This window comes from Symphalangus syndactylus, chromosome 20 (assembly GCF_028878055.3).
Source record: "Symphalangus syndactylus isolate Jambi chromosome 20, NHGRI_mSymSyn1-v2.1_pri, whole genome shotgun sequence".
Lineage (NCBI taxonomy): Eukaryota > Metazoa > Chordata > Mammalia > Primates > Hylobatidae > Symphalangus > Symphalangus syndactylus.
The window spans coordinates 52,014,101-52,037,044 of NC_072442.2; the positions used below are offsets into that span (position 1 = coordinate 52,014,101).

At 44.0% G+C, this 22,944-nt stretch overlaps 2 protein-coding genes across 4 annotated transcripts in view; one reads left to right on the top strand and one right to left on the bottom strand.

Annotated features, from left to right (window-relative positions):
- Nucleotides 1-18: 18 nt before the first annotated feature.
- Nucleotides 19-22,600, bottom strand: ZSWIM7 (zinc finger SWIM-type containing 7). 3 transcript variants are annotated; one of them, XM_055258875.2, is made up of 6 exons: nt 22,410-22,599; nt 16,666-16,687; nt 9,527-9,629; nt 3,245-3,349; nt 1,485-1,604; nt 19-546 (listed from the first exon to the last, which is right to left on the bottom strand). In XM_055258875.2, the coding sequence occupies exons 1-5, from the start codon at nt 22,483-22,485 to the stop codon at nt 1,488-1,490; spliced, it is 423 nt and encodes a 140-aa protein (XP_055114850.1). In that variant the 5' UTR covers nt 22,486-22,599; the 3' UTR covers nt 19-546; nt 1,485-1,487. The 3 variants fall into 3 exon arrangements, with proteins under 3 accessions (XP_055114850.1, XP_055114851.1, XP_063485494.1); XM_055258876.2 differs by having other exon boundaries at nt 19-1,354; nt 22,410-22,595; XM_063629424.1 differs by having other exon boundaries at nt 19-1,604; nt 22,410-22,600.
- Nucleotides 22,559-22,944, top strand: part of TTC19 (tetratricopeptide repeat domain 19) — a 29,619-nt gene continuing 29,233 nt past the window's right edge. The window contains exon 1 of the mRNA XM_055258871.2: nt 22,559-22,943. Coding sequence (XP_055114846.1) covers nt 22,760-22,943 — 184 coding nt within the window. The 5' untranslated portion in view covers nt 22,559-22,759. The remainder of the gene's footprint in view (nt 22,944) is intronic.

The following is a 22,944-nucleotide window of genomic DNA, read 5'->3' on the forward strand; positions in this document are numbered from 1 at the left end:
AGTTATACTGAGTCCACGTTTCCTGAGTAGCAGAAAAGTCTTGATAAATTTTATCTGTTGCACTTTAACAAAACAAAAAGCATCTGCCTACCACAGAACATTGCAACATCCAGGCCCTGGGCTTTCCCCCAGCATTCATTCACTAGCACCTCATGTTTTGGGGGCACAAGCATGGGGCTTTCTTAGGCTGTAAAATCACCTATATCATCTGTTTGTCCACTGCTTCAACTCCTTCTGCAGCATCCCTGCAATGATATTACATGCTTATGAAATGCAGCAGACAGGGAATTCCTGTCCTCCTAGGATCCTCTTCTGGCTGTGGGCAGCTTTACCCTAAGTTCTTGTCTTATGCTGAAATTGATTTCATTTTCATCTTCACGTATTATTGCTTCTTTGCTCTCTCGGTGTCCAACTGAGTCTCATCGTTCTCCCTTCTAATACTCCTTCTGTCATCTATTTTGTCTTTTCTTCTTCAGACTGAAAATCACTGGTAGTACCTGTAGTTTCCTTTCAGGACATGATTTTTAGTCTGTTCCTTCAATTGTCCTGTTGTAAAGATCAGAAATGCAGAGTGAAACCAGTTCTTCCCTTGTTCTCGATACCACCTCTCAAACAATAGTCTACTTAAGCTGTTTTGGCACCAACATCACAGATATTTGAAGCTTACAGAAACCAGAACCTCTAAGTCTTTTCATACCTGCTACTGTTTAACCCATCTCTGATCTTCTGTTGCTGCTCAATAGTTTTCTGGACCCAAGGAAAAGAACTGACCTACTCGTCGAAACTTCATCTTACTCTGTTTGGCCCACCATTCCAACCTTTTAAAAATTACTAGTAATTCAGTTACTTAAGACTAGATAGGGCCAGGCGCAGTGGCTCACGCATGTAATTCCAGCACTTTGGGAGGCTGAGGTGGGCAGATCACTAGGTCAGGACATAGAGACCATCCTGGCTAACACGGTGAAACCCCATCTCTACTAGAAAAAATACAAAAAATTAGCTGGGCATGGTGGCGGGTACCTGTAGTCCCAGCTACTCGGGAGGCTGAGGCAGGAGAATGGCGTGAACCTGGGAGGCAGAGCTTGCAGTGAGCTGCGATCACGCCACTGCACCCCAGCCTGGGCGACAAAGTGAGACTCTGTCTCAAAAGAAAAAAAAAAGACTAAATATTGTGGACACAACATGATATTAGGCTTTATTTGAATTTAAAATCTTGATTCCATCCAGGGACATTTTCTACCCAAGCGTCTCAGAGACTGGCTCAGGGGTTTTCTTGAGAAGACTGTACAGGGCTTCTCATCATATGCAAACCCTCCACAGCCCACGGCCCCAACCCACAGCACCTCCTGCAGTCCTGGAGGGAAAAGGGACAGTAACATGAAGTGTCTAAAGATCCATTTCACCTCTTTTCCATGTGACTCATGGCATTTTAAATGCATTTCTTGACAGGATTCTATTTTGAAAGTATGATGCTCAGTCTGTACCTTTTATGCTTCTTGTTTCTTCTCCATCAATAGTATGTCAGTCAACTGCTTGTCAGAGACACTTAGCTGCTGACAGGTCCTCATAACCTGACTAAGGTAAACTGCCAAGAGATGCTTGCACTGGAATATAAAACACACACACCTATTAGAAACAGGCAGGGCCGGGGCTGGCCAGTCTAACCAAGATTTCTCATTACCGTCTTATTTGGCAGGAAAAGTCTAGAGCATACAGATTACGGGGTCTCTAACTAACTGTCTAAAAAGTGCAGATAGGCTGGGCATGGTGGCTCATGCCTGTCATCCCAGCACTTTGGGAGGCCGAGGCAGACAGATCACTTGAGGTCAGGAGTTCGAGACCAGCCTGGCTGATGTGGCAAAACCCCATCTCCATTAAAAATATGAAAATTAGCTGGGTGTTGCGGTACACGCCTGTAATTCCAGCTACTCAGGAGGCTGAGGCATGAGAATCGCTTGAACCCAGGAGGTGGAGGTTGCGTTGCGCCAAGATCATGCCACTGCACTACAGCCTGGGTGACAGCGCCAGACTCTGTCTCAAAAAATAAATAAATAAAAACTGCAGATAAAGACGATGAGACAGGAGTATTCTCTTTAGAAATCAGAGTGGACAAACACAGACTTACTTTGCCTGCTGCTTTGGGAAACAGCTTAGATCCATCAGGCACAAGGTATGTAACCCATGGTGAAAACCAAGACTAGCTGCACTGCTCACGTTAGTCCTAAGTTATATTTCTTCCTTGCCTTCAGAAAGCTGTCACAGCAATGGTTAACATTCCTCGAGGCACTATGCTGTGAAGTGCTTCTCATACATCATCTCACTGAAATCTAACAGCTCCCTAGGAAGACAGGTATTGTAATCACATGCTCATCAGAGTCTCTAGGCTACTCTCTTAACTACTGTGTTATACTGGGGTTGCGGGGCGGGGAGTAGTGGCAAACTCTTGCATATATTGGCCTATACACACCTCTGGGGAGATGATTATGTTGAATCTGATGTCAGAGAACACAGCTTTGGATCTTGAAGGGGTCTTAGTTCAATCCTGTCTCTTGCAGTTGAGATAAACTTAGGGCACATCAGTTATGAATGTGGCCTCTTGTACAATGGTATACCCAACTTGCCAGCCAGGTCCCAAGATGTTTAAGAAGTTAACAGTGTAAAAGAAAGGAGAAGAATGGAGTGGACACCATGATTTTCTTCTTTGGCAAGACTTAGAAAATAGCTGCCTGCTTTCAGGAAGGTAGTGGTTTTTTTTTTTGGAATAAGGTGTGTGTGAGTATGTCCTGTTTCTGCTTCATGGTCTGGACTCTGATGAAATTGGCAAAGGCTTAAAGGAATAGGTGAAGGTACTCATGCCCCATGTGACGGTCAAGTGTGGTATCAGGCTGTCTTACGGGTAGTGCAAAGATATACCACATGGCTGAAGGTAGGATATCCAAAGTTGCCAACATCGAATTTAGTTCATATTTTTATGGGGCCATCTAATTCCCCAGTGCCCACTTGTGGGATTCCTTTTTTTTCCTTCTCAAAGCTTCACTCATGATCTTTTACATAAAAATTCAAGAAATTGATGTAGTTCTAAAAATGACATTGCATTTTGAGAGGCTAAACCCCTATGAGATGACTAACTGAAGTCAAGGACAAAAAACTTAAGATTCCCATTTTGTAGAATAGTTAAACCACAAAGTAAGGGCGATTTCTCTCTACATTCAACTACAGTGGGAAGAGTCTTCCCCATCCTCACCAGGATGCTGTCACTCTTCCGTAGCACTGAGAAGGCAAATGCAGGACATGAACAGTAATGACAAGAAGCCAAACATGTGTATGTTTTACCAGAACTTCCAAGTACCTACAAAGAAAGGATAAATGGGATCAGACCTCAGAAGATGTGCTGGAAAAACCACCTCTTCCCCTTTTTATCTATGTAGACTCAGAGTTGCTCTGCAAATTGCACTGAGAAGAACTGCAGTAATGTTTTACATAAAAGAGAAACAACTCTTCCTCCAGCGTACAGACCCTTCCTTCCTCACCTCTCAGTGCTCACCTTTAGGACTGCATATAGAGGAATTGAAGAGTTTCAGATTAGTTCAACCAACCACATAAACCATTCTGTTCCTATGCCTAGTGATTCATGGGGCCCACTCTATGGGCTGACTGTAATAAGAAGGAAGTGGGGGGGAATCTCTCATCTACATTTTATTGTGGGGGTTCTTAACCTTTGGTATTTCACAGCAGGTGTGTAAATTTCTAAAGCTTCCTACATACCTAAAGAGAGTAAAAACAGGCAAAGGGTCAGTAGCAGGGTAAGAGTAAGAGGTCTCAGGCCAGGTGTGGTGGCTCAAGCCTGTAATCCCAGCACTTTGGGAGGTCAAGGTGGGAGGATCACTTGAGCCCCAGAGTTCAAGACCAGCATGGGCAACATGGTGAGACCTCATCTCTATAAAAAAAAAATTTTTTTTAAAGTCAGGTATGGTGGCACATGCCAGTAGTCCCAGCTACTTGGGAGGCTGAGATGGGAGGACTGCTTGAGCCTGGGAGGTCAAGGCTGCAGTGAGCTGTGACTGTACCACTGCACTGCAGCCTGGGTGACAAAGACCCCATCTCTAAAATAAAGATAGGTCACAGAAGAAGAAAAGAAGAAACTGGGAAGAGGCTTTTGAAAAGCATTTGAGAGCAGAGAGAATAAATAAAGCAAAGACCCTTGCCAAAGGAATGACTCAGCTGTTCAGGATGGAGGTCTCAGGAAAAGAGGCAGGCCCAGATCTGCCTACTCATCTAGCAGGATGGAAGGAGGACACTGATATATAGTGGGTTGATAAGAGGCACAGTCTAACAGTCTTGGTGGTGGTCAAGAGGGACAAAAAGGAGAGGTACGGGAAAAACAAGATACATCTGTAGTATGATTGCACAAATTTGTTGGAGAAATCCTTTGTTTAAGTCTCTCTGCCACCAAGCAGCCAAAAACTTTTTGTTGAGGTCTTCATTCCTAGAGTTAACTTCCCAACTGGAGGCGTAAGATTATTATTAGTATCTGAGGGAAGCCGAAATGTCCTGAGGGTGATTTTATAATGAACTGCCACTTAGGAATTTGCCACACGGCCTTCAAAGCACTTTTAGGCTCTCAGATGGCAATCTAAATGAAAAAGCAAGGACTTACAAATTTTTTTTGAATTACAATGTTAGCACTCCTAGGATTCTTTAATCTTTCTTACCCACAGAGAATAAAGCTACAGGTATGGTTTGACTGCAAGAACAAATAGCAGGTTCCAGTGTTGTGCTTTTATCACATTTTCAGTGGTTCATATAATGCAGTTATCCCAGTACAGCTTTTATTAACATTTTTTTTTTTAATTTTTGTTTTTTGGAGACAGGATGTTGTTCTGTCATCCAGGCTGGAGTACAGTGGCATGATCATAGCTCATTGCAGTCCTGAATCCCTTGGCTAAAGTGATCCTCCCACCTCAGTCTCCTGAGTAGGTAGGAGTACTGGTGTGCACCACCACACTATGCTAATTTTAAAAATTTTTTTTAGAGATGGGGTCTTGCTATGTTGTCTAGGCTGGTCTTGAACTGCTGGGCTTAAGTGATCCTCCCACTTTGGCCTCCCAAAGCACTGGGATTACAGGCATGAGCTACCACACCCAGCCTCAGTATGGTTTTTTGACACAGTCAGAATTCCTTGGGAGATTTTAGGTTACCAGAAATAGCCAATGATTGGGTAAGAAGATGCCTACTGAACACATTGAAGATTTCAGTTCAGGCTGGGCACAGTGGCTCACGTCTGTAATCCCAGCACTTTGGGAGGCCGAGGCGGGTGGATCATGAGGTCAGGAGTTCAAGATCAGCTTGGTCAATATGGTGAAACCCCATCTCTACTAAAAATATAAAAATTAGCCAGGCGTGGTGGCAGGTGCCTGTAATCCCAGCTACTCAGGAGGCTGAGGCAGGAGAATCGCTTGAACCCGGGAGACAGAGGTGGCAGTGGGCCAAGACTGCGTCACTGTACTCCAGCCTGGGCAACAGGGCAAGACTGTCTCAAAAAAAAAAAAAAAAAATTTCCGCCCAGTTACAAATTAGGTGTTGAAAAAGCACGCCTTGCATATTACCTACCACAAGGCTCTGACGTGTTGTGAATATATCACCTAGACCATCCAGTATCAATGGAGAGATTTCCCCAGCATGTATGGAAGCTTACACTGAAGGAAGAGCATTAAAGCAGATTGTTTTCCACTTAATCCTAAAGAAAAAACCCACCACATCCAGCAGTGACATGTACAATTCTCTCTCTCTTTTTTTTTTTTTTTTTTTTTTTTTTTTTTTTTTTTTTTTTTTTTTTTTTTTTTTTTTTTTTTGAGACAGAGTCTCACTTTGTTGCCCAGGCTGGAGTGCAATGATGCAATCTTGGCTCACTGCAACCTCCACCTCCTGGGTTCAAGCCATTCTCCTGCCTCAGCCGCCTGATTAGCTGGGATTACAGGCATGTACTACCATGCTGGCTAACTTTTGTATTTTTAGTAGAGATGGGGTTTTGCCACGTTGGCCAGGCTGGTCTTGAACTCCTGACCTGAGGTGATCCACCCACCTCAGCCTCCCAAACTGCTAGGATTCCAAGCATAAGCCACCACTCCCGGCCTATAATTCTTGGGTGTCTAAACTATTACCAGTGAATATAACTTTAGGTTTCTTCTCCCTTTAGTTATCTCGTCTCTTCTCTCTAGATTTAAACTTAAGCAAGCAGAAGCCTCTGGGATTCTACACTGACTAGAATAATTCACTGCTTCCTTCTTATTGCGAGTCTCCGTCCATCATAATACTCCCTGGATCATGCTGAATAAATGCCTGGTGGCTTGAGATGGGGAGAATTTCTACAGAGTTTCCTTGCCTGAGCCTTTCAAGGGCTAAGACTCAAAAGTAAAATGTTCAACTGCCTAAAGCAATAAACACTAAAAGAGGTTAAATTTCGAATTTGCTTTTTGCTTATCTAGCAGTGGACAACTAATGAACCCAACAATCAGGCAAAATCTCAGTTAGAAACATTTAGAATTGGAAATTGACCTTAAGGATAATTCAATTCCTTCACCCTTCAGTGAAAAAACAACTTCCTCTTACAGGAATTGCTCCTAGTTTTCCCGCTTATAGTCTGGAATGTTTATCCCCAGAAGGAGACAGCTTTTTAAAAAAGGGACATGCTGGAAAGAGGATAGTCGGACCACGGCTGACAGGACTTGTAGGAACCTCACTTGGAGGTGGTTTCTACTGTGGTTCTACTGTGGTTTCAGTTAGGTCGCAAGGAGAGGTGACCCATCTACGTGGTCATCCATTTATGGATACAGTTTTATTTTATGACTGCTCCAAGCCTCTTAGGACACTCCACAGTGTCTTTGTTATTGTTCCTTGTGTTTGGTGCTTCTCTCTGAAAACAGGATTATACATTCCTGGCCTGTTAAATACAGGCTGGCCATGTGACCTGCTTTAGTAAAATCTGAGTAGCCAAGCAGAAAAATGTTAAAAATTGTGTACCATGTTTTCCTTTTTCTCTTTGAGATTCACAGTGTTCCAGATATGGGCTGCTTTGCCCACTGGGATCCCTGCATGAAGCTGTTTTGGAACAGAGCTACAACTGGCTCCTGGTGGATACATAGCATGAATGAGATCTAAAACTTTGTTTTTGTAAGCCTTTCAGATTTGGGGTCATTGATACCACAGCATAACTTAGCCTCTCCTGACTGAAATATCCCCCTTCTTAAGTGAACCAAAAAAGTATAAAAAGTGGCCAGGCGCAGAGGCTCACGCCTGTAATCCCGGCACTTTGGAAAGCAAAGGTGGTGGATCACCTTTGCTTGAGGTCAAGAGTTCCAGACCAGCCTGGACAACATGGTGAAACCCTATCTCTACTAAAAATACAGAAACTAGCCAGGCATGGTGGTGCACACCTGTAAACCCAGCTACTCAGGAGGCTGAGGCAGGAGAATCGCTTGAACCCAGGAGGCAGAGGTTGCGGTGAGCTAAGATCATGCCATTGCACTCCAGCGTGGGCAACAGAGTGAGACTCTGCCTCAAAAAAAAAAAAAAAAAAGTATAGAAAACGACTCAGGTGTCAGCAACATAACAATGACTTTAATTATTTCATATTACATCTAGAGAACAATAATATTAGAGTTGACCTATGGGATGAAGAATGACCTATGAAAAGATAACTAGCTGGACATTGAGGCAGTATGTGACTCAACTTTTATCATCTCATACAACTCCTGAATTCAGCCAAATTCTTACTATATTACCATACAATGCAACCATTAAGGTTAATTTGAGGGTGTATAAGATTTCTACAGCCTCATTTAATTCAAAGTCCAAGATGACAGCCACATTTCTTGGAAGTTAGTATTTTATAATTAATAAAGCAATGTAATATACACCAGATGTGAACAACAAAAACTAAACAAGTGACTTAAGTTACTGTTAACCAATGGGAGGAACAAAAAGTCAACAGTAATTAAAATACTTCAAACAAAAGTCTGCTTGCCAGGTCAAGTATTGTGCCCATAATGGAATCAAGACCAAATATCCCAAACTAAAAGCAATGGGAAAAACTTGAAGGTCCCTCTAGTTTCGGGTATTTTAGCTACCTAAAAACCAAAAATAAAAACACCAGGAAAGAGGACAGACACACCTCCTCAGGTACAAACTGCAAGTTCAGTGACTTTGATTATTCCATAAGTTCTCCATGAGAAAATTCATCTAATAGGCAGTCTCTTTTGAGTAAGACAATACCATCCAAAAGTTTTTTTGTGTGTTTTTTTTGCTTGTTTGTTTGTTTTTGAGACGGAGTTCTGCTCTTGTCACTCAGGCTGGAGTACAATGGTGCGATCGCTGCTCACTGCAACCTCCTCCTGGGTTCAAGCAATTCTCCTGCCTCAACCTCCCGAGTAGCTGGAATTATAGGCGCCCACCACCACACCCAGATAATTTTTGTATTTTTAGTAGACACAGGGTTTCACCATGTTGGCCAGGCTGGTCTTGAACTCCTGACCTCAGGTGATTCACCTGCCTCGGCCTCCCAAAGTGCTGGGATTACAGGTGTGAGCCACCACACCTCGCCATCTTATTTTAGTTACAAAAATGTCTGGAAGATTTTGTTAAGTGAAACTATGCTAAGTGAAATAAGCCAGGTACAGAATGACAAATACCACATGATATCACTTATATGTGGAATCTAAAAAAAGTTGAACTCATAGGCTGGGTGCAATGGCTCATGCCTGTAATCCTAGCACTTTGGGAGGCTGAAGGGGGAGGAATGCTTGAGGCCAGGAGTTCAAGACCAGCTTGGGCAACATAGCAAGACCCTGTCTTTATTTAAAACAAAAAAAAAGTTGAACTCATAGAAGAAGAAATAGTGGTTACCAGGGGCCTTGGGGTGGGGGAGGAAGAGGAAGATAGGGAGATATTGGTCAAAGGGTACAAAATTTCAGTTAGGAGAAATAAGTTCAGGGTATCTATGGTACAACATGGTGAATATATTTAATAACAAAGTATTGGCAGGGATGGTGCTCATGCCTGTAATCCCAATACTTTGAGAGGCCAAGGTGGGAGGATCGCTTGAGCCTAGGAGTTTGAGACCAGCCTGGGCAACATAGTGAGACCCTGTCTCTATAAAAACAAAGAAATAAAAAGACTGAAGTACTGTATATGTGAAGATTGCTAAGATAGTGGACTTTAAGTGATCTCACCACAAAAAAATAAGTATATAAGGTATTAGATATGTTAATTAGCTTGATTTAGTTATTCTACAAGGTATCCATATATCAAAACATCATGTTATATACCATGAATAGAGACAGTTTGTGTCAGTTAAAAGTAAATAAAAATTTTTAAAAATTATCAATTTGTTAATTTTACCAAGTTGGGGCAAAAGCCTTTTAACAGTCCAGGAAATATTTAAAGCTAGTCACCAGCTTCTACAGAGATGAAGAAAACATTTTGTCCTAAGGGGTTTCTGTAGGGATCACTCCCATCTCTAGACTTCTACCTGGTAAACACGCCTTCCACTGGGTGATGAGATTAAGGTGACGGACTGTCGATCAACTAGGTCCAGGGCCTGGGTGGCTGATGAGCCAAAGAGAAACTTCAGCCTGTGAAATAAAAACGCTTCAGATTAGAAGGCCTGATTCTCAAAGTCACCTCAGTAACTTGACCCAAAGGATCACTAGACTTAGCATTTTTTAAAAATTCATTTTAATTTCGAAAAAAGGAAAATAATACAGCAAAACCCATGGACCCATTCACTCCCCAGAATTAATGTTAATATCTTGTGTACTTATTTCAGATCTTCTTGTATTTTATATATATATATGTGTGTGTGTGTGCGTATGTGTGTGTATATATATATATTTTTTTTTTTTGAGAAGGAGTTTCGCTTTTGTTGCCCAGGCTGGAGTACAATGGCGCAATCTTGGCTCACCATAACCTCCGCCTCCCGGGTTCAAGCGATTGTCCTGCCTCAGCCTCCCAAGTAGCTGGGATTGCAGGCATGTGCTACCACACCCGGCAAATTTTGTATTTTTAGTAGAAACGGGGTTTCTCCATGTTGGTCAGGCTGCTCTCAAACTCCAGACCTCAGGTGATCCACCCGCCTCGGCCTCCCAAAGTGCTGGGATTACAGGTGTGAGCCACTGTGCCCAGCCTGTATTATATTTTTCATAAAGGGAGTAAACTGTCAGTGATAAGCCCTCTTTGTACTTCTTTGTAGTGCCTCCTTCCTACCTTCCCCTTATCCCTGAGGTAAGCACATGCATTTGTTGGTTTCCTTCCCGTTAATGTGTTCATATTAAATATTATATATAGAACATATGTATGCACACATACATAACAAACACACGTGCATATATGTATGCATATACATATATAGTATTGTTTTAAAACATAAAAGGGCCGGGCGCGGTGGCTCACGCTTGTAAGCACTTTGGGAGGCCGAGGCGGGCAGATCATGAGGTCAGGAGATCGAGACCACGGTGAAACCCCGTCTCTACTAAAAATACAAAAAATTAGCCGGGCGTGTTGGCGGGCGCCCGTAGTCCCAGCTACTCGGAGAGGCTGAGGCAGGAGAATGGCGTGAACCCGGGAGGCGGAGCTTGCAGTGAGCCGAGATTGCCACTGCACTCTAGCCTGGGTGACAGACCCAGACTCCGTCTCAAAAAAAAAAAAAAAACATAAAAGGTATATTGCAGGCTTCTTTTTGCTGTTCCTGAAATAGCTCATGAAAAATAAAAGAAAATATAAAATATTGCAGACTTCTTTTGGCAACTTGCATTTTTCTACTCAATGCATTTTTGAAAATGAGGCATGTTGACGGACATTTATTTTTACTTTACCTTTGAATAATATTCCATTATATGTATACACTGAATTTTATTTAAGTACTCTATGTATGGACATTGTTTCCATTTTATACTATTATAAATAATATTCAGTTATCCCCATACATATCCCTTGGCATACATCTCTGAAAATCCCCCTTTAGTTTATGTAACTAAAGCGTATGTTCATTTTCAACTTTAATAGATATTGCCAGTAGCTCTCCAAAGTGGAAACAGGAGTGGTGGCTCATGCCTGTAATCCCAGCATTTTGGAAGGCTGAGGCAAGAGGATCGCTTGAGTCCAGGAATTCAAGACCAGCCTGAGCAATGTAGTGACACCCCATCTCTAAAGAAAAAAGAAAGAAAAAACTAAAACACACAAAAAAGTGAAAACAGCACTCCCACCAGCACTGTATAAGACTTCTATTTTCTCAGGCCGGGCGTGGTGGTTCATACCTGTAATCCTAGCACTTTGGGAGGCCGAGGCAGGCAGATCACCAGAGGTCAGGAGATCGAGACCATTCCGGCTAACATGGTGAAACCTCGTCTCTACTAAAAATACAAAAAATTAGCTGGGCGTGGTGGCGCACGCCTGTAGTCCCAGCTACTCAGGAGGCTGAGGCAGGAGAATTGCTTGAATCCGGGAGGTAGAGGTTGCGGTCAGCCAACATTGCGCCACTACACTCCAGCCCAGGTGACAGAGGGAGACTGTCTCAAAAAAAACAAAATAAAACAAACAAACAAACAGAAAAACCAGACTTCTATTTTCTCCATGTCCCCACTAACACCGGTATTATCAGGCTTTTTAATGTTTGCCCATCTGAAGATATTAAATGTGTACTTTTTGGATTAGTAATAAGGCTATCCAACTGTTAAAGGATATACAGGAAAAAACTTTGAGAAAATTCTTATAATATTAGGTGAGAAAGGTTGAAGACAAAATTATATTTTAGGAACTCTCAAGCATGTTAACTTTTTTAAAGGAAACCTACAATTATGTCAAAATTTAAAGTTTATTTATTTATTTTTTTGAGATGGAGTCTCACTCTGTTGTCCAGGCTGGAGAGCAGTGGCACAATCTCGGCTCACTGCAACTTCTGCCTCCTGGGTTCAAGAGATTCTCCTGTCCCAGCCTCCCGAGTAGCTGGGATTACAGGTGCAGGCCACCATGCCCAGGTAATTTTTGTATTTTTTAGTAGAGATGGGCTTTTGCCATGTTGGCCAGGGTGGTCTTGAACTCCTGACCTGAGGTGATCCCCCTGCCTTGGCCTCTCAAAGTGCTGGGGTTACAGGTGTGAGCCAGCGTGTCTGGCCTTTTTGTTTGTTTTTTGTTTTTTGAAACAAGGTCGGTCTCTGTCATCCAGGCAGGCTGGATTCCAGTGGTGCAATCATGGCTCACTGCAGCCTGAACCCCCTGGGCTCAAGTGATCCTCCCACCACCTCAGCCTCCCTAGCAGCCAGGACTACAGGTATACACCACCAAACCCAGTTAATTTTTTGATTTTGTAGAGACAGGGTCTCCCTGTGCTGCCTAAGCTGGTCTCAAACTCCCAGCCCCAAGTGATCCTTAAGCTTCAGCCTCCCAAAATACTGTTATTACAGGCGTGATCCACCATTCCTGGCCAAAATTTAATTTTTTGAAAAGGCAATAAACAGGCCGGGCGCGGTGGCTCACACCTGTAATCCCAGCACTTTGGGAGGCCGAGGCAGGTGGATCACGAGGTCAGCAGATCGAGACCATCTTGGCTAACACGGTGGAACCCCGTCTCTACTAAAAATACAAAAAATTAGCCAAGCACGGTAGCGGGTGCCTGTAGTCCCAGCTACTTGGGAGACTGAGGCAGGAGAATGGCGTGAACCCGGGAGGTGGAGCTTGCAGTGAGCCGGGATTGCGCCACTGCACTCTAGCCTGGGCGACAGAGCGAAACTCTGTCTCAAAGAAAAGAAAAAAACAAAAAAAAGGCAATAAACCAAAATTTAAGAGTGATTATTACTGGGTGGTATGATTATTGATGCTTTTTATAGGTTTTATTTTCCAATAAAAATTTTTTATAAGTGTGGGTTATTATTATTATTATTATAATCATTGAGTTGGAGTCTCACTCTGTTGCCCAGGCTGGAGTGCAGTGTCACGATCTCTGCTCACTGCAACCTCCACCTCCCAGATTCAAGCGATTCTCCTGCTTCAGCCTCCCGAGTAGCTGGGATTACAGTCGCGTGCCACCACGACCGGCTAATTTTTGTTTTTTTTAGTAGAGATGGGCTTTCACCATATTGGCCAGGCTGATCTCGAACTCCTGACCTTGTGATCCGCCCTCCTTGGCCACCCAAAGTGCTGTGATTACAGGCATGAGCTACCACACCAGGCCTAAGTGTGAATTATTTTTATAAACTAGAAAATAAAATGGCAGAGTTAAACTCAAACTGAAAAGTTAATGTTTTAAAGAACTTATATGACTTAACACAGAGTAAGACAAACCTAGTAAGGCTTCAAAATTAAAATGTTCAACTTCTTACTTCATTTTCCAACAGACCAGCCACATATACAACAAATTATTGGGGGAAATAGAAAAGAGTGCTTTGAATTTTCATATTAAACACATGAAGATTTAGTCTACAAAATAACAAAATACAAAAAACAATGAAATAAAATTTGTTGGGAACCTTACCAATCAATCACAGCAGTTACCTTTAAGAATTTTTTTAAGGCCAGGCATGGTGGCTCATGCCTGTAATCCCAGCACCTTGGGAGGCCGAGGTGGGCGGAACTCCTGACCTCGTCATCCACCTGCCTCAGTGTGTGCCACCTGTAGTCCCAGCTACTCAGGAGGCTGAGGCAGGAGAATCACTGGAACCTGGGAGGCAGTGGTTGCAGTGAGCTGAGACTGCGCCACTATACTCCAGCCTCTGCGACAGAGCGAGACTGTCTGAAAAAAAAGAATTTTTTTAACCTGCTCTGTCCACTTTAATACCTACTGTGAACATCTCTTGAATGCATTAAAGATTTTTCCATATCACTTTTAATGGTTACAAATAATTCTACTGTAAAGATGAATCATTTTTATTCTCCTCAAACTCCATGAATTATTAGGGTGTTTCTATGTTTTATTGCTACCATAAACAATACTGGATATTCATCACACTGAGAATATCCTCACTGTAAAATCTTTATGAACATCTATGATTACTTCCTGGGTATGTGTTCTTCTATGTGGAATTTCTGGGTCAAAGAATATGTATGTTTTAAAGTTCCTATTGCCTGTTACCCTGCAATTTATATTCCTGTTATAAATGATCCCTTTCCCCATATTTGTGTCAACTTCTTTTCTGTGTTCACTAATTTTCTAGATGAAAAGTTATGTTAATTTGTATTTTTGTGGTCACTAGTAAGAGTTGTCTTTTTCCTCCCAAAGGATTTGGCTATTTGCATCTTTTATTCTTTGCCCTTTTGTTTTTAAAGTAGTACATTTTTTCCAGTAATATTTAATTCTTATTAAAAATTTAAGAAATACAGTAAAGGTTAAGGCCATTCCCTCAATTCTACCTCCTTCCTTGCCCCAAAGAAAAAACACTGGTAGAGCTTGGTATATATTCTTCAGAACTTTTACTTTTTTAGAGACGAGGTCTCACATCACCCAGGCTGGTGTAGTGGCACAATCATAGCTCACTGCAGCCTCGAACTTCAGGGCTCAAACAATCCTCCTGGGACAGGTTTTCTTTTTTTTTTTTTTTTTTTTGAGACAGAGTCTTGCCTCTGTCACCCAGGCTGGAGTGCAATGGCATGATTTCAGCTCACTGCAACCTCCGTCTCCCAGGTTCAAGCGATTCTCTTGCCTCAACCCCTCGAGTAGCTGGGATTACAGGCTAATTTTTGTATTTTTAGTAGAGACAGGATCTCACCATGTTGGTCAGGCTGGTCTCAAACTCCTGACCTCATGTGATCCACCCGCCTCAGCCTCCCAAAGCGTTGGGATTACAGGAGTGAGCCACCGCGCCTGGCCAGGACTTTTAAATATAAGTGTATATCAGTAATTAAGTATTACTTATACCTAGGTAGCTTTCACTTTTTTGATCTCTGCATTTTTAAAATAACTGACCACTCTATATTATTTTCATTTAAGTAGTTGTATCATCTGCAAATAATCGTCTTTCCTTGCAGATAGATACATTTGTAATTTCTTTTTCATCTGTTAGTTGAACAGCTATGCTTTTTTTTTTTTTTTTTGAGATGGAGTTTCACTTTTATTGCCCAGGCTGGAGTGCAATGGCGCGATCTTGGCTCACAGCAACCTCCACCTCCCAGGTTCAAGCAATTCTCCTGCCTCAGCCTCCCGAGTAGCTGGGATTACAGGCATGCACCACCATGCTTGGCTAATTTTGTATTTTTAATAGTGACAGGGTTTCTCCATGTTGGTCAGGCTGGTCTTGTACTCCTGACTTCAGGTGATCCGCCCGTCTCGGCCTCCCAAAGTGCTGTGATTACAGGCATGAGCCACTGCACCTGGCCAACAGCCACAATTTTTTTTTTTTTTTTTTTTTTTTTTTGAGATGGAGTCTTGCTCTGTCCCCCAGGCTGGAGTGCAGTGGTGCGATCTCAGCTCACTGCAAGCTCCGCCTCCCGGGTTCACGCCATTCTCCTGCCTCAGCCTCCCGAGTAGCTCCGACTACAGGCGCCCGCCAACACACCCGCTAATTTTTTGTATTTTTAGTAGAGACGGGGTTTCATCGTGTTAGCCAAGATGGTCTCGATCTCCTGACCTCGTGATCCGCCCGCCTCGGCCTCCCAAAGTGCTGGGATTACAGGCTTGAGCCACCGCGCCCGGCTACAGCCACAATTTTTAAAACAATGTTAAATAAGAGTGGCAAATATGACAATACTGGATATGGTGTTGGCTAATTCAATTGAGACAAATTTTTAAGAATCATGTCAAGAAAATATTATTCCTAGTTTCTAAGAGTATTTTTTATTTTTTTTGAGACGGAGTTTTGCTCGTTACTTAGGCTGGAGTGCAATGGCACAATCGCAGCGAGATATACAACCACAACCTCCCAGGTTCAAGCAATTCTCCTGCCTTAGCCTCCCAAGCAGCTGAGATTACAGGTGTGTGCCACCACGTCCCGCTACTTTTGCATTTTCACTAGAGACAGGGTTTCACGATATTAGTCAGGCTGGTCTTGAACTCCTGACCTGAAGTGATCCACCTGCCTCAGTCTCTCAAAGTGCTGGGACTGCAGGTGTGAGCCACAGTGCCTGTCCTTTTATTCTATTTTTAAAATTATTTTCATAGAGATGGGGGTCTCCCTATTTTGCTAGAGCTGGTCTCAAACTCCTGGGCTCAAGCAATCCTCCTGCCTTTGCCTCCCAAAGTGATTACATGTGTGAGTCACAGTGCCTGGTAGTAAGAATATTTTTATTTTTTATTTTATTATTTATTTTTGAGATGGAGCCTCACTCCGTCCCCAGGCTGGAGTGCAGTGGCATGATCTTGGCTCACTGAAACCTCCACTTCCCAGGTTCAAGTGATTCTCCTGCCTTAGCCTCCTGAGTAGCTGGGACTACAGGCGCCCGCCACCACGTCCAGCTAATTTTTTGTATTTTCAGTAGAGACGGGGTTTCACCATGTTGGCCAGGATGGTCTTGATCTCCTGACTCCATGATCCACCCGCCTCGGCCTCCCAAAGTGCTGGGATTACAGGCGTAAGCCACCGCGCCCGGTCAAGAATATTTTTAAAAATCAAGAGTTGATGTTGAAAGGATTTTAACATTAATGGTTAAAAAAAAAAAATCAAACACAACAGTATATGTACTTACGATAACAGATATTCATCAGGAACTGTAAAATGAGAATGGAAAAAAAAGTTAATCATATTAAGCCAGTGACCATTGACATAAAAATCTTAAAAAACACTAACTACAAACACTTCCGTGTGTGATGGTCAACTGAACCTATGCATCTGGTTTTATTCCTTCCCCAAACCCCACTAAAACCATAATAAAAGGATTTCCTTTTTCTTTTTTTGAGACGGAGTCTTGCCCTGTAGCCCAGGCTGGAGTGCAATGGTGCAATCTCGGCTCACTGCAACCTCCGCCTCCCGGGTTTAAACCATTCACCTGCCTCAGCCTCCCAGGTAGCCGGGACTACAGGCATGCACTACCACGCCCAGCTAATTTTTTTTTGTTATTTTTAGTAGAGATGGGGTTTCACCATGCTGGCCATGCTGGTCTTGAACTCCGGACCTCAAGTGAGCCACCTGCCTTGGCCTCCCAAAGTGCTGGGATTATAGACGTGAGCCACTGTGCCCAGCCAGATTTGTTTTTTAAAAGTATGAATTCCAAAGGATGAGAAAGACAGGGAGAAACAACAGCCATGATACATTGGAAGTGATAGAAGAGTGGAAAATGATTTATAAGACCTAAGAAAACTGAATCTTTGGCTAGCAATGGGGAGAGTCAAGCACCAGCCTGAGTTACACTCCAAAATCCACCTCTCCCCTTCCCCAAACCCTAACAAATTGGTGGCACCAAATAGCTTCATTGGGGGTGAAGCAGGGATATGAAAATAAGACTCTTTTCAAGTACGTTTGAGAAGTAGTGGGACCCCAGTTCCCTCCACAGCTTTAGGTGACTGCCTTTCCCTCATTCTGGCAAAAGACTAGGTTTATTTTCTGGAGAGGTTCAAACACAGGCTATCTGAACTAGGGAAAAATACTAGGTACAGTGAAAGTCAGGGTGTCACACTGAAAACAGGATCTCCTGCTCTCTTCCCTCACATGGCTCCCATAACACAAGCAATCAGGCCTTCGCCCTCCAGCCAGGAGACTGGAAGTCTTCCCTAGGTATACCCCAAGAGAAGTGGGAATGACACTGAAATGGTTTCCCCAACTAAATAGCCTACTGAGAACAACTATAGTGACGTTCATATTCTGTAAGCCCCTCTACCACCCAGAGCTTCCGATATACTTTTTAGTCTTCCACTCTGAAATATGACTAGACAGCCAACGGTTACCAGACAACAAAGGAAAAAGGAAATAGAATAAAACAGAAGAAAGTTAGAGGAAAAACTGCAGAAAGGAGAAAATTTTAAACATCTATTACTAATATTTTATCATCAGAAAAAAGTTAATGCAATCATAAAACAGGCAGAAGCCATCATAATAAGAAAAAGGGAATCTTCTGAAAAAAAGTTATAAATTAAAAATACATGGTATGTCTCTGTAGTTTCAGTTGCTTGGGAAGCTGAGGCAGGAAGACTGCTTGAAACCAGGAGTCTGAGGCCAGCCTGGGCAACGCAGTAAGACCCCGTCTCTCTCTTTTTTTTTTTTTTTGAGACAGAGTTCCGCTCTTGTTGCCCAGGCTGGAGTACAATGATGCAATCTCGGCTCACCGCAACCTCCACCTCCCAGGTTCAAGCAATTCTCCTGCCTGAGCCTACAGAGTAGCTGGGATTATAGGCATGCACCACCACACCCGGCTAATTTTTTTAGTAGAGACGGGGTTTCTCCATGTTGATCAGGCTGGTCTCGAACTCCCGACTTCAGATGATCCACCCGCCTCGGCCTCCCAAAGTGTTGGGATTACAGGCATGAGCCACTGTGCCCGGCAAGACCCGTCTCTTAAAAAAAAAAAAAAAAAAAAAAGACAGCAGAAATTCAACAGAAAATCTGGAAGATAAAGTTGAAGAAAGTTCCCAGGAAGTAGAGAAAATATAAAAGAAACACAGAAGCCACAGTAAGTCAATCAGAAGGACAACAGAGGACATCCAGTAACTTAATTACAGAAATATCAGAAAGAACAGAGAAAACAGATGGAGGGAACTCATCAGTCAAATAATTCAAAATTCCCCACAGCTGAAGGACATGAATTTCTAGCTTGAAAGGGCCCACTGTGTGCCCACACTGTGAAGTGAAAAAAACAAACTTTACCAGAAGATTCAGAACACTGGTTATGAAGAAAAGATAATTCAAACTTCCAGAGAAAATAAAGGTCACATACAAAAATCAGGAGTAACACTAGAAGCTCGGAGGTAGTGGAATAATGTTTTCAGATGTCTGAAGAAATATTACTTCCAACAAATAATTCAATACCTAGATAATCACTTAAGTGTGAGGGCAGAAAAAGAACTTTTTCAGCTGGGTGCAATGGTTCACGCCTGTAATCCCAGCACTTTGAGAGGCCGAGGTGGGCGGATCACTTGAGGTCGGGAGTTTGAGACCAGCCTAACCAACATTTAGTATCTCTACTAAAAATACAAAACTATTAGCCGGGCATGGTGGCGCATGCCTGTAATCCCAGCTACTTGAGAGACTGAGGCAGGAGAATCCCTTGAACCCAGGAGGTGGAGGGTGCGGTGAGCAGAGATTGCGCCATTGCACTCCAGCCTGGGCAACAAGAGCGAAACTCCATCTCAAAAAAAAACCCAAAAAAACAAAAAACCCACAACATTTTCAGACATAAAAAGCCTCAAAAAGGGGCCGGTGTGGGGGCTCAAAACCATAATCCCAGCACTTTGGGGGGCCAAGGCAGAAGGATCGCTTGAGCCCAGGATTTCCAGAGTAGCCTGGGCAACAAAGGAAGACCCGTCTCTACAGAAAATAAAATAATCAGCTGGGCGTGAGGTGTGATTGCGCCACTGTACTCTAGCCTGGGGAACAGAGTGAGACCCGGTCTCAAAAAACAGAAAAGAAAGCCTCAAAAAGTACATCTCATGCCCCCTTCTTCAGGAAGTTGGCAGAGTCTGTGTGCCATAAAATAAGGTAGTAAGCCTGGGCAACAGAGTGAAACCCCGTCTCTACAAAAAATATAAAAACTAGCTGGGCATGGTGGTGCACACCTGTGGTACCAGTTACTCAGGAGGCTGAGACAAGAGGATCTCTTGAGCTTGGGAGGTTGAGGGAGCAGTGAGCTATGAGTGCCACTGCACTCCAGCCTGGGTGACAGAGCAAGACCTTGTCTCAAAAAAAAAAAAAAAATTTACATGGGCCAGGTGTGGTGGCTCATGCCTGTAATCCTGGCACTTTGGGAAGCCAAGGCAGGTGGATCTCTTGAGCTCCAGAGTTCGAGTCCAGCCTAGGCAACATGGTGAGACCCTGTCTCTACAAAAAATACAAAAAACTAGCCAGCTGTGGTATTGTGTGCCTGCAGTCCCAGATACTCGGGAGGCTGAGGTGGGAGGATCATCTGAGCCTAGGAGGTCAAAGCTACAGTGAGCTTTGATCATACTATTGCACATCAGCCTGGGTGACAGACTGTCTCAAAAAAAAAAAAAAAGAGGTAAACTGAGAAAAGAAAACTGTAGGATATACTAAACATAGGACCCAACATAGATACAGAGAATTCCCAGATAATAATGGTGAAGAGAGATGTCAGGAAACAGCCAAGAGATCAGCCAGTCCATATTAAGCAAGTCAGAAGGCTCTAGAGATGTCTTCAGGAAGGTGAAACTGATAACATACTTCGTTCATCTGAACATCTTGAGGGGAGATTGAGAACACTAGTAAAGGATGTGAGGTTAAAGTAAGAATATGTAAAAAACTAAACAAGCAAATAAAACCAAGATAGTTATAACTCCATGGAAATCCAAAAGTTACAAAGAAAACGAAAAGTAATCAGAGCTTCCTACATGGTTCCACTGTGACTAGTTTATATATCATCCTACAAGTATAAATTTGGAATCTTGATCTAATTAGGAAGGGTGTATAACTATATATTAATAGGAAAAAGATTTTGAAAAAGACAGAAAACAGGGCTGCTGAAAATAAACATGAATCAACAGCATTGGTCCCTGTGTCTGAACCATGGGTGTCAGGGGCAATGATTATGCCCCCTTCAGGAGTGTCAATGCGTCTTGTGAACCTTCTTGTTGGAGGGAAAAAACCCAAAACTGGCTGGGCACGGTGGCTCACGCCTGTAATCTCGGCATTTTGGGAGGCTGAGGTGGCCGTATCACAAGGTCGGGAGTTTGAGACCAGCCTGGCCAATATGGTGAAACTCCGTCTCTACTAAAAACATACAAATTAGCCGGGTGTGGTGGCATGAGCCTGTAGTCCCAGCTACTTGGGAGGCTGAGGCAGGAGAATCACTTTAACTCGGGAAGCGGAGGTTGCAGTGAGCTGAGATCGCGCCATTGCACTCCAGCCTGGGAGACAGAGCAAGACTCTGTCTAAAAAAAAAAAAAAAAAAAAAAACCCAAACTACTGTCAGTGTTTGGATTAATCTATTCAGACACAGAATAGTTCTGGCGATTATTGTTTAAAGTGACAGCATTCCAAACCCTCAGGCCATCAAATCTTAGAGCCAGGAACAACTGTATAAACTAATATCAGTTGGCTTTTTTCCCATCCTTTTTGGAATCAAGTATGTTTGAATACTTGGCTGCACTAATCTTTCAAGCACATACACCTAAGTCTCCTTAATTTTGACTGAGATGAGAAAACAAAGTTGGCTTATTTTTCTCAGTTCCTTAAAAGCAGTAACTCAAGATAAACCCTTTCAAAATGCAGTACAGTACTTTTAAAACAAAAGCCATCCAAGTTGAATAAGCAGTGGCAGTTTTGGGGCCTAATATGGCTGTTACTTATAAGGTGGCCATTTTTACATCCTAATAGTAGTTCATTAGTCAATGCATTTTGATTAGATCAAATTTGATTTGATCTTATCCTAGCATACTCTGAACACATCTTGAGATCAACCATTCGCAAGTGATTTTGGCGAGCATGGCCAAAGAGCACCCTCTGCTGGTCAGAAAAAAAATGGTGCTTTCACAATACCCAGATTTACTCCAATGATTGCATATGCATTTAGGTTTATGTGGCTCTTAAAATGCTTACTTTTTTTTTTTTTGAGATGGAGTTTCGCTCTTGTTGCCCAGGCTGGCACGGCAACCTCCGCCTCCCGGGTTCAAGCGACTCTCTTGCCTCAGCCTCCTGAGTAGCTGGAATTACAGGCGCCCGCCACCACGCCCAGCTAATTTTTTGTATTTTTAGTAAAGACGAGGTTTCACCATGTTGGCTAGGCTGGTCTCGAACTCCTGACCTTAGGTAATCCACCTGCCTCGGCCTCCCAAAGTGCTGGGATTACAGGCGTGAGCCACGGCGCTGGGCCTACTTTTTAAAGCGTATGGAAGCATTAACTTTAATGTTAACATCAGAATTTGAGAAAAAGTTTAAAAATTCAAAATTTCGTGTAAAATAATCCGGAACTCCACGTTTCTATCACTCACTGTAGGCTCCCGTCCCTTCCACCCCCGGGTGGGGACCCCTCCCAGCGACCTGGCCAGCTTTCAGCACTTCGGTCTCCACTGGCCTACTCGCTCCGGCGGAGGGGCTCCTGCAACTGCGCTGTACCCTAAATATTTGCTGAATCGATTTGACTTTTACTTGTTCCAATTTCGCTTTTTTTGTTTTGTTTTGTTTTTTCACGAACAAGAGGTTTAGAGAACCACATGAAAAAAAGGCAGGGCCAGGCCCGGACGCCCCGCCTCCTGCCTCCCGGCCCGGCGGTGCCCGGATGCCCGGTCTGCGCCCACGGCGCAGCCACACACGCCCTCGGTCCCGTACTTCGCGCGCTCTCCTGCACCGCCGCCGCCATCTCGCTCAGGAGCTCCTCCACGACCGCCGGCAACACTACGGCCATCGCGCCGCAGGACACGCCCTCCACGACTGGCCGACCGCCGCGACGCTCCAGCTGACGGCGCCTAGCTGCGGAAGAGCCTGACCACCCGCCGGGGCAGGGCGAGACGAAGTGACGTCGGGGCGCGTCGGAGTGACGTCGGGGCGCGTCATCGCGCGTGCGGACGCAAGGATGTCCTGCTCAGTCGTCAGGGCCCGGCCAATCCGGAGGGCGCTCCGCGCGTCGTGGGGGCCAGGATCGCGTCTGGCCTGCAGTGCGCAGAGGACGCGGCGGGAGCATGTACCGGCTCCTGAGCCGGAGCCTGGGCCAAGGCCTCCTGCGGGCCGCGGGGCGGCGGTGCCGGGGCTGCTCCGCGCGCCTGCTCCCGGGGCTGGCAGGAGGTCCGGGGCCCGAGGTGCAGGTGCCGCCATCCCGAGTCGCGCCGCACGGCCAGGGCCCAGGCCTGCTGCCGCTGCTGGCAGG